The following is a 12,268-nucleotide window of genomic DNA, read 5'->3' on the forward strand; positions in this document are numbered from 1 at the left end:
TTCAAATAACTGGTTTGTTTGTATGTGCACATCCCATCCACCGATTCCTTCGTTGTGTCTTTTTTTTTGGTCTTAGAGTACGCAGTATCAAATGACACAGTGGTCGGGTGGAGCAGGCGCTGCCAGTGCGGACAAGCAAGTCTTACTGACGAAGAAGGAAGTGGCAAACCAGCTCTCTGTGAAGAGCCCGTGTGTGGAGACCCTGCTGTCTGAAGACCGCGTATCACAACTGAGGTGATAGCGGAAAAAATTAAAATCAGTTACGAATCAGTTTTCTGCAGCTTGTACATTTTCAACGACGCGAAGGTCACCATTCGTTGGGTTACGCGACTGATCATAACCATTCCAAATCGAGGCAGCAGCCTAAATGTTGCTGTGTATCAGGCCAAACGAGATGACTGCCTAATCACCATGGACGGTTGCTGTGTGTATCACTATGAACCCGAGACGAAGTAACGACGCAAGCAATGGAAACATTTGGCTTCATATCAGCAGAAAAAGGTGAAGACGGAATCGTCGGAAAGATAACGCTCTTTTTTGGATCTGCGTGGTGCGATGCTATCAGATTATGTTCATAAGAAGCTAACGGCCAGATGATCATATTCCCCTATTCTCTTGACGATCTTGCGGGAGTCTGTCAAGAGCAAACGTCGCCGGAATCTGTCTAAGGGGCAGTCAGCTGATCCACTGATAGACTCCCAGGAATATCTGCCCGCTTAGCTGTTAACTGGTACTGATCGTAACTGTAAGAAAATCACAGTTAATATGTCGTTCCACTGTGACACAAAAGTTGACTTACACTCCAAAGGCAGCGGCCCTTAATGTCTGCACTAACCAAAAGCAAACATTACCGAAGGGTAGTAACAACTGCTCTCCATTTTGTGACTTTGTTTTCGAAGAATGTGGCCATTGGGTCCAAGAACGTAATAAAATTACTGACATCACTAAACGAAAACAGAAACTGAGAATTAGTAGCCGGTTTTCCCTGTGCCTAAATGGAGAACATGAAGTGATAAGTTGCAGGAAGAAGGATAGGGCTGTAAAAAACCGCGTGGTAAGTCGATATGCGTCGAAGGTAAGACGTATAAGATCTCAGACGGGCAGAGCAACGTCACTTACATTAGTAAAATAGACGTTACTACACGAAGCTTCAAATTCTTGCAAACTGCTCAGGTGCACATCTTAGGACCAACAAGACTTTGTGAACTTACTCGATGTGTGCAATGGAAGTCAAGCATCCTTAATTTCTATTTTTTTCTTTTTTTATTCTTAGTGGTTTGATGCCGTCCACCGCGAATACTTCTCTTGTGCCAATCTTTCCTTTTCATCTCAGAGTAGTACTTGAAACCTATGTCCTCAATTATTTGCTGTATGCATTCCAGTCTTTGTCTTCCTCTACAGTTATTACCCTCAGCAGTTCCCTCTAGTACCATGGAAGTTTTTCCTTGATGTCTTAAAATATGTCCTCTCATCCTATCCCTTCTTCTCATCAGTGTTCCGCATATGTTCCTTTCCTTGCCGGTTGTGCGGAGAACCTTGTCATTCTTTACCTTATCAGTCCATCTAATTTTCAACATTCTTCTGTAGTACCACATTCAAAACGCCTCGCTTCTCTTCTGTTCCGGGTTTACCACAGTTCATGTTTCGCTACCATACACTGGTGTGTTCCAAACGTACATTCTTAGAAATTTCTTCCACAAGTTAAGGCCTATGTTTGACACAAGTGGATTTCTCTTGGCCACTGTTAACTTGCTTATTACATTGTCCTGTGGATTATTTTGCTACCTAGGTAGCAGAATTTCTTAACTTCACCTATTTCGTGATCACCAGTTTTGATGTTATGTTTCTTCCTGCTCTCATTTCTGCTACTTCTCATTACTTTCCTCTTTCTTCGATTTACTCTTAGCCCATGCTTCATAGCAAAGTCATTAATAGGAGATTTCATACCCCATACCTTCGAACAATGTCAGCTTATTGTTTGCGCGTTCGAATCTTATGTTAGCTCCTCAAGGTAACTTAATTTTGTCATTGTCGAAATTAGAAGTGTGTGGACTAATTCTACGACATACATCAGAGCGTACAAAATGACCACTGCTTCACGACTAAGCCCAGAGATCCACACGATTTTAAGAATATGGCACGTGTCCAGAAACTGCAGCCACCGATTGACTAAGGAATTTAAATGATGGAAATACCGAGAGGTTTACAGAAAAGTATAGCGAGTTGTTTAGATTTCATAGTGAGCAGCATAGCAACTAGCCATCCTCCATTATTACGGGATTCTGACAATTTTTACCTTTAGGACCGTTTAACTACAACTGAATGAAATACAATTTTCGTGCCATACGCGTATTGCCATTATTCTCTGCAAGGCATCTTCAGTGGCCTGGAATAAGATAATGTTTTTACTATTTAGTTTACATTTTGGGGCAATGTACCTATAAGTTATACACAGTTCTGGTCGCTGGTTTCTGTTATAATGTAGTAATATTTTAAATTCTACTTGCAGTCTGCATGGACGATTTTCTTCATATTATGTGTCTGTTCCATTTTTGGTGCCGTTTCTCAGCTTTTAATTGCCACTTGGGTTTTTTCCAAATTTCACAGCAGTAGAAACTGAAACTTGTTTTGATGCTATGTTTTGGTTTGTGTTATTTCCAAATATCGAGTGATATTGCCAACTTAAGAGTGTAATTCTTGAAATACCTATGATCTGTTTGTGTCTCATAAAGCATGGCCGCGAGTTACAGAGCAAAGAATGTTGGTGCGAGGAAACATCGTTGTTTGAGTACTTAGTAATACAGAATTTTCCAGATGTTTCATTCTACCACAGCACTTGCATGTCATCAAGAGGAACCTGAATCAGGGCAAGAAAGTGTTCACGTTAGCAGAAATATTTTAGGATCTTATACATAGCTTCTCTGGACACCGTGTCAAAGGTTGAAATAGCTCTAAGCACTATGGAACTTAAGATCTGAGGTCATCTGTCCCCTAGACATAGAACTACTTAAACCTAACTAACCTAAGGACATCACACACATCCATGCCCGAGGCAGGATTCGAACCTGCGACGGTAGCAGCAGCTAGGTTCCATATTGAAGCGCCTAGAACCGCTCGACCACAGGGGCCGGCCGTGTCAAAGGCCTTTTCCAAGGTATAGAACACTGGAAGAAAAGGCTTATATTGTTCTCTGCAGTTTTCCTGTATTTGTCGCGCACAGATCATATCAATAGTTGAAATGTTTTCGCAGTTGCAAAAGCATCATCTGTAAAATGGAATGACGACAAAGAAAGAGGTGGCACTAACCGCTTCGGCTATCCGTACGCGACTCACGGACGGACCCAAACTTGACCCAGACTTCCATATGTCGTTCTTCCTGCGTCACAACCTGTACAGGTACACAGATTATGTAATTGCCGTAGAGAGAAAGAAATTTCAATTGAAAGTCGCTGCCCGGTATCGGCGGATGAACACGATATATTGCAGTGCCTATGGAGAGGCGAAACTCGCACTGATATTCAGAAAGTACAGTCTCTGAAAGAGTCTGGAGGTGACTCAACAGAATTCTGGCAAAAATTTTACCAGCCACGGAGAGCAAGGGTATGTCACAGTAATTACCACAGATGCTTCGGTAGCCTTTTTCAAAGGTGGAGACAGTTGTCTACTTCCTTGCGTCAGCTGGTACCTCACGGATTCACCACCTTAGAGGGAACGGGGAGAGAATAACCAATAAGCTGACAATGCACAGGAGTTGCGCTGAGCGGCCAGAAGGCTGCTGGACGTCCACTGCGACGGCGCCGCCACAGCTGGGAGCCCTTGAGCGGCTGCTGCAGTGCGACGGCCAAATGTCAGGGCCGCGCGCCCAGGCCGACGGCCTTGCGACAGCGCGTCTGCTCCACTTATGCACGCGGACGCGTCTCCCGGATGTTTGCTGGCGTCATCGCGGACCTGTGTCGTAAAACACTGGAACGCGGACCGGACCTGCCTGGACCGGCCGACCGCCAGCCTCTACCTCCACACCTAACACCACAAGCGGCGACGCGTCCGTACTTCTCTTCGTACCCGTCAAGGCCTGCTTCAAAAAAGTTGTTTTTGCCGCATTCGGTTGTGGCGGGCACTCATTACAGGCAGTAATTCATTAAACTGAATTCGGAAGCTGCTTAATTTCAGCCAATTTAGTCTCCACTTTTTACACTGTAAGAAACTCATTAACGTCTAGGGAACAGGATCGCTTGTCACGCGAGGCTTGAATTACACCGGCAGATTCTCATCTGAAACTCAGTGCTCGCGCACTTACATAATGTAGCCTGCAGGAAATTACGACATTTCCGCACTTTGACGACAAACGTTTGGAAAAGTGTCTCCTTCGCAAACGTACTCTTGGTATTCCTAACGTATCCAGCGCATGCAGGGTATGAACGCTTAAAAGAAAAAGGGAATTTAACGTTCAAAATCTTATTAACGACTAGATAACCAGAGATATAGCACAATCTCTGACTAACGAAAGAAATAGGCTGTCTGTTTTCAAAGAAAACATGCCGCCATAGCCTTAAGCCATTTAGACACATCACTGTGCTAACTCTCTTGGGCGCAAGGACCACTTGATTACAAGTTAAAATTTGTGTGCTATTGCAAGGGATCGATTCCCGGCGGGGTCAGGTATTTTCACCTGCGTCGAGATGACTGGGTGTTGTGTGGTCTTTATCATCATCGTCTTCATCATCATCATTCATCCTCATTACGATCGGAGGAAGGCAATGGCAAACCACCTCCACTAGGACCTTGTCTAGTACGGCCGTGAGGGTCTCCTGCATCGTCCCCTACGCTCTTTTGCGGAGTACGGGACTTCATCATCATTGCAAGGAAACAATAAATTTGACACTCTTGACTGTGGCACTTAAAATACCTACGAGTTCCGTAATGTACAAACTGCGCATGGCTTCCTAGTACAATATCAATGTCAAAAAGGTTCAAATGGCTCTGAGCACTATGGGACTCATCTTCCCAGGTCATCAGTCCCCTACAACGTAGAACTACTTAAACCTAACTAACCTAAGCGCAGCACACACATCCATGCCGGACGCAGGATTCGAACCTGCGACCGTAGCGGTCTCGCGGTTCCAGATTGTAGCGCCTAGAACCGCACGGCCACTCCGGATGGCTAAAAACAATCTCATGAAGCGTATCATCCAAATGATTTCTCACGCTTTTTCCTCATATTTCATTTGTATTAACTACTCTTCCAAGGAAAAAACTGCAACAGTAGCTTGCATATGTAATAAAGCAGTTTTCCAGAACACTGATCATATTTCCTGAAGAGAAGAAAATACAATCTTTGACCTCTCGGTTGAAAATGTGTTATCGGTCTCCTGAGTAACATGAGGTAGGGCATACATGTCCGAAGAAACATTGCATAGTACTTCTGAATAGCAGCTGCTCTGCAATATCGTATTCATCCGTCGACACTGCGGAAGGTACTTGCATTTAAAATGTTACCCCTACACGGGAATGTACATCATGGATATGCAAGTGAAGGCTGTGTAGATACATGGTTGACGACATACGGAAATGGGTCTGGCCGTGGAGCGTCCTCGAATAGCCTAATGGTATGCCGACCGTTCGTGATAACCGAGAAATCGGGATTCGTGTCCCAGTCCACGACAACTTTTCATTGTCATTCTAATATACAGCCGATGGCGGTTCATATTCTCATTTAAACACTGGACTCCCATTCGGGAGGACGACGGTTCAATTCCGCGTCGGGCCATCCTGATTTAGGTTTTCCGTGATTTCCCTAAATCGCTCCAGGCAAATGCCGGGATGGTTCCTTTCAAAGGGCACGGCCGACTTCCTTCCCCGTCCTTCCCTAATCCGATGAGACCGATGACCTCGCTGTCTGGTCTCCTTCCCCAAACCAACCAACCAACCATCATATTCGCAATTGCTAATACATTTCCTGTATATAAAATTTCTTCCAAACAAATATGTAAGCTTTCCAAACACTGGAGCCTATTCTACTGCACGAATTGCGTCAGCTACTATCAAATGATTCAACAGAGGCCTGGAAGGACTGACACATCAGTGTTTTAGATGAATTAAGAAGAGGCAATTGAACAAGAGTGAATAATTTAAACAATTAAATTTAAGCACCGTTTTCGAAAAATAATTGTGGTTCATTGAAATGGATGGATTTACCGTAACGTGTGTCACATTTTTGTAATCCCTACTTCGCTGAATGTGGGTTAGAATTGCGTTTTGTCACACAGCTTTAATGTACCAGAAAGTTTCATTCATATTTTATCCCACAACAGGGTACGATAAACAAGACCGCTATTTGAACAACTATTTTGCTATTTGTTATCACCTTGCGCAATACCATCTCATTTACCGAAGTAGATGTATATGTAGGTATAGCCTTTATTTAGCACCGGTACCGTTGACATAAAGCCCGGAAAGCGACAGTGTGTCATATAACAGCATCTTTTCGATTATACGTATCAATATAGTAAGTCATTTACTGTCATCAAATGATATTATGATACGAAACATGTGCTGCGGTTTGAGTACCTAATGACACAGTTATGATTCTTTTCACAAGTAAAAAGATGGATACATCATTGGAGGTTGTTACAACAACTGTATTCTGGGAAAGGACCTTGGTTTGTAACTCTCTGTACGATGCTTTCAATGCTCACGAATTCTAGCATGGATGGGCTTTTCAGCCACACGCTGTCATTGTATAAATGTGTTCATGTGATTTTCTAAAAATACCACCAAGAGCACTAGAGAGAGTTATGTCTCTGCCGACAGGAAGTTGAACAAAAAACTGAAAGCAGTGAAAAGACTTTTTGCTCTTCCTGAACTGGACAGTTAAATACTTTGTTGCATGCCTTGTTAGCCAACGCTGTGGATCACTGCTCTATTAACATTTACTTGCAATGAACACTTTTCAAGGAGAAACCTTTGACTGTTTTCTGGATGCGTTTAACGTTATAAACTTTGTTACTGTCTCAAGACCATTGTTTAGTTGAGTCTGAAGTGATTCTTCACAACGTCGAAGAGCTTGCTGGCGCCCGTGGGAGGGAGATTAGTATAAGTACTGTCTTAGTGTATGGAAGTTAATGTCACTTTATGTTATTATTCACAGCACAGTTTCGCTAAGAATCAGAGTGTTATCGAAGGAGAAACCAACTACTTCTTGTACGTCTGTTGAAACTTTTCCCGAGGTCCGTTTCACGCTTTTTACCAGTCTAGAATTTAAAGCATTGCCAAATCTTCCGAATTTAGCATCTCTGGTGTCCCCTAAATTACTTCAGACGATTTTTGTTCCTTCAGAAAGGTCGCGATTGTTTTCATGTTCCGTCTTGTTGAACTTGGGCTCCGAATCGTTAATGACCTGATATGATACGTCATCACTTTTTTGACGCATCGGTCAGACCCAGGCACCATAACGAAGCATCGTCTGCAAAACATCTGGCAAGAAAACTTGGAAATTCCAGGAGTACTTGCTACAGCCAATGATAAACAAAAATTCTGCTCTGTGGATAGTATGACACACGTGTACGTCTTCAAGTAGTGCTTACTAAAAGTTCTGAACTTATAATAAGTGACAGTTTACGACGAAGTAATGATATATTAAACGTTCCAAACGTGAGCCACCAAGGGCAACACAAAAGCCGGAGCTCAGTGGTAAATAAGGTAGATGCATTCCAAGGTAGCTAGCGATTGAGGATTCACACGATTGCATACGCAATTTTCATTGTGTTCAGACGATTAAGTACATAGAAGCAATAAGTTTTGAGCTGTTACCATTATAAATACTGTCCTCTTATGGGGCTATCTTTTTGAAACCTACTCTTCTGCTATCATAGACAGGGTGTTTCAAAAGTTCTATTACAGGCTTAAAGGAGTTGTAGAGGAGATAAAGTTTTGATAAAGAATCATGTTCGGAACTGTACTGTTTGAATGTAAAATAAGTTTGCTGATACATGTGCTCTATAGGAGTTGCTCCATGTGAAAACCATGCTAATTGTTACACAAGGTGTATACGTGAATCACGCTTTCATACACACGATCTGTGCATTATGGTGGGTACTGAATAATGTCTGCTTCTGCTACAAACCGTGCAAGAAGTTCTTCCACTTGTATTGGAGTATCTTACACCAGACTCAACAAGAAACAGTCAAGGGGGGGGGGGGGGGGGGGGGGGATCTAGAGACCGTGGAAGTCAAGAGTTGATCCATCGTCACCTGTCACCTTTCACCTTATGGTTGGCGGAGATTTCCGCGGACGCCACGTGCCAAATGCGCAGATGCGCAATCATACTGGATCACATTTGCTGACGAAGTGACAGTGGTAAATCGTTCAAAAAAACTCCACCACAACTCTCAGTTTGTGTGCTTACTGTGAAGCGGGAGATTTAAAAGTGATCCGATTACATTTATTTTGTATCCAAACGTTAAGTTTCCGGATATGGCTTTCTTATCAAAACTTTATCTACTAAGTCCTTCCTGCAACCCCTATAAGGCCGTAATACAAATATAAAAACCTGAAATAGCTTGTAAAGCTTTGCAGAGTAGTTTGCGCTGTGAAATAACTTTTAGGAAAAGAAAAATTCGATACGTTGCGCCGTTTTCGATTTACTTAGCGTAGAAGTTGGCCAATCAGGCTGCTGCGCGCGCAGATTCAAGCGCCCAGCCAGAGACTGTGTCGCTAAACGTGGTCTTCGTCTGGTTTTAAAACCAAAACAGAGAGCCATACAACAATTTGACGTGGGATGGTAGTAAGGATCGAACCCGAGCCAAAGGCTGAGCAGTCTTGGGCGCCATCATCTGCGCTATGAGAACAACTGTCACTAACTGTACATGGCAGACCGCTTGAATTTCGCGCGCAACAGTCTGATTGGCTAACTTCGATGACAATTGACTCCAAAACGGTGCAGCGTAACGAATTTTTTCTTCATATTTATTTCGTAGCACAACCTACCCTACAACACCCTTACACGTTCCAACAAGCTTTTCAAACTATTTCTGACCACCAAAGCATATTTATATGGGTTTTATCGTCCGTAAAGAAGGTGCTATAAGGGAACGTGTATCAGAAACATTGTTAAATAATATTAGTCAAGACGAAAGTCTCAGTTACAGCAAAGCAATGGCAGGCAAAGTTATTCCAAGAAGTCGTGACCGATGATACATCACTCGCTCAACCCATAATGTTTTCTGGCATTTGGAAATTTTGAAAAGAGAGAGAGAGAGAGAGAGAGAGAGAGAGAGATAGAGAACCGTTGCCTAGCTCTCGTTTAAAGTAGCTGTGGAATATCATACACAACCTTCATCTCGAAAAAAAAAAAAAAAATGCAGGGACTAAGAAATTGATTGTCACGATTTTCGAAACAAAACTAACTTTGCTATTTTACAATCAACAATACTTCTCACTGTCATTAAGTGTTACTAAAGTGATTCAACACTATTTATTGATCACGGAGAAAATAACAATGAGTAACAATGTCATGAAGCAAGAACAGTACATTGTCAAGTAAAATTTTTTGAATATGATGATCTCTTGCTCTCTTAAATCTGGCAATTGGACATGTGCTGTTTAAATAGAAACTGTATGATGCTAGTTACAGATTATAAAACTCCTTTCATTAAATTACTTGAAAAAAGAGAACATCCTATCGCTCTTTATACAGATTGATTTATGCCATGATGAGATTCGCTTTTTCATCCATCTTGTGTCGACTTGCATTTATCTCTTCCATTAAGTTTCGGGCTGCAGTCTGATGACATTGACACCTTGCCTCGATATCTCGGCTGACAACCATTCTGCCATCTTTAGGTGAATTTACACACTCACCCAATACGAGATGACTGCCTTTCTGCGCGAAATATCGTGAAAAAAGGTCGACGTCATATGGCTCAGGCCCTAAACATCATAAAATACTCATTATGCCGGGAAAACTTCAAGAATTACATTTATTACTTCATCAACAATACCTTTTTATCGATGCATCCCGAATTCCGAGATATTCAACGGACTGGTTCCAGTGTTTCCACTGGACGTCACCTCGCTGACTTGGGTGTCCCTAACCTACCCCATAATCCTACTGGTCAACGAGTTTAACGTGGAATCAGAAACACGTGTCGTTCCTGAAGAATCTTCACATCGTTGAAAGGTGAAGGTTAGGTTAAAGGCAGACTGAAATATTCCACGGACCGACTGGGATTCCATCCCGCAGCCTTTCGGTTTCCAGGCACGCGCTTCGCCACAGGAATGTAAGCACACGCCATTTTTTCATTAGACATTAAAATTGGTGTTAATTATTTCAGACTATATTAGGATACTTACTATGATTCATTTCATCAAGATAATGCCGGAGAAGGGGAGAAATAGTGAGTCCAGTGATATTAAGAATGATCGATCGATATCCGTGGACGTCGAAATGATTGGTCCTTATCGGTACTCACCAGCAACAAGAGCCCAGCAGGAAGCCACACACAAAACAGTGGCAGTGGTGAGCAGCGTCGTGTTGTAGCGCGCCATGGCGTTTGACTGGCGGAGTGAGAACTGGCGGCCGGTGCGTCAGCGAGCGGTATATATAGGCGGCGCTAGCGGACCTTGTAGGGATCCCCTCCTTACCGCGCGTCGAAGTCTCCTGCTGCCGCCCACGGAATTCCCAGGCCGGCTTGTAGGGACACTGGCCCACATTATAGCGGTGACCACACGCATCGCCGTGCCTGAGACTTCTGTGAAGGCGTTGCTCCTCACCTGTGAGACATCGCTGCCGTTACGATACTGTCCAGATGGGTTATATTACATTTATGGAAGGCATCACATTCCCATCGCCAGGGTGTGTTAAGTCGTTTAGGTGACAGCAAAAATAAAAATTAGCCAAGTGCGACTAGGACTCGCACCCTGTGGGGTTGTGCGTAGACATAATTACGTATACAGATAGTTCATTCATCCCGTGTATCGAGAATCTCGACGATTTTGCCTGTTATCGATATATGTATACTGGCAAGAATTTAAAGACTTTCAAGAATTATTAATTTGAAGTTTTAAGTTAAAATTTTTGTGTGATTTCGCTTTTGTTACCGTGATTCCTGAGAAAAAAAAGTTTTAACAGACGGATAGACTGATAGTCAGATAACAAGTGACAAAACATATTTTTTTTCGTGTGCTATAAATAAATAGTAGCGGTTTTCGGATCTCCTCCCTTACTTGTACTTTTAAATTTTGCTTCTTGCGAGGTTTCATGCTCCTGAGTCAACAGGAAGCACCCTACAGATTTGAATGAGTAAGTTTGAGAGTGTTAAAATATGTGACGTGAATGTCTGTAGCTTTTTATTACATTGGCTTGGAAGCGAAAGTTTGTAAAGCGCCAAGAGACCAGAGACCTTAGCATGTGACATAAATTTCAACTTGGTGCTTCTATTAGTTCATGAGTAAAAGGAGTATTAACACTCGGACCGACAGACAGACAGACAGCCGGACAACAAAGTGGTACTTTGCGGTTTCCGTTTCTACCGACTGAGGTACAGAATCCAGTCTAAATCGCGGTTAATCTATAATGAGGAGAAGGAAATAGCCTAGGGCACGAATGAAACGCCTTGATACAACTTTCGCATATAAATGAAGTAAGAAAAAATGTATGGTGTGATGTATAAAAAATAAGAATGTGCTACACTAAGAAACGTAAACTACGAAGTATTACTTTATATTGGTAACTTGCTACAGCTGTTAAATATTTCAAGAAAAGCATTTTTTGAACGTGAACTGTATACATTCAAATTATTCTTCGCTGGTTTCGATTTTTATGACGCTCGTCACAAAAGCATACTACTAATAAATGACACAACGGTGTACCAATTTTTTTTTCCAATGATGCTTGTCGTAATAAGTGAGACCGGCAAAGAGTATAGTTGAAAGTGTGCAGCTAATAGCTAAGAGATGACTTTCTTCAAATAAAGTACGAAGACCGAAGGAAATAATTACATAACGCCATAAAAAGATCTGTATTACAAGAACCATCTGCGTTTTGTCCAAAGCATAAACTCACTTGTCTTCATCCACTACGGGAGCTATTATTGCCATTAGAGTCTGAATTAAAAACAAAAAGTAAACATTTAGAGTTTTGAACGGAACGGAGAGAGGCAGAGAACGCTGAAGAATATAATTTGATTTACTCAACAGAAAATTCAAAAGCGCCTATTTTAGTTTTTCACAAAATACCTTTAGCTCTTTCTCGATCATGGGAACGATCTCC

General features: G+C 42.3%; 1 protein-coding gene across 1 annotated transcript in view; it reads right to left on the bottom strand.

The window, feature by feature from the left end:
- LOC126322960 (lysozyme-like) overlaps positions 1–10,578 on the bottom strand; it is a 36,408-nt gene extending 25,830 nt beyond the window's left edge. Inside the window, exon 1 of the mRNA XM_049994597.1 lies at positions 10,470–10,578. Within this exon, the coding sequence (XP_049850554.1) occupies positions 10,470–10,545 (76 nt within the window). The 5' untranslated portion in view covers positions 10,546–10,578. The remainder of the gene's footprint in view (positions 1–10,469) is intronic.
- Positions 10,579–12,268: the final 1,690 nt, after the last annotated feature.

Source organism: Schistocerca gregaria, chromosome 2 (assembly GCF_023897955.1).
Source record: "Schistocerca gregaria isolate iqSchGreg1 chromosome 2, iqSchGreg1.2, whole genome shotgun sequence".
NCBI classification, from domain to species: domain Eukaryota; kingdom Metazoa; phylum Arthropoda; class Insecta; order Orthoptera; family Acrididae; genus Schistocerca; species Schistocerca gregaria.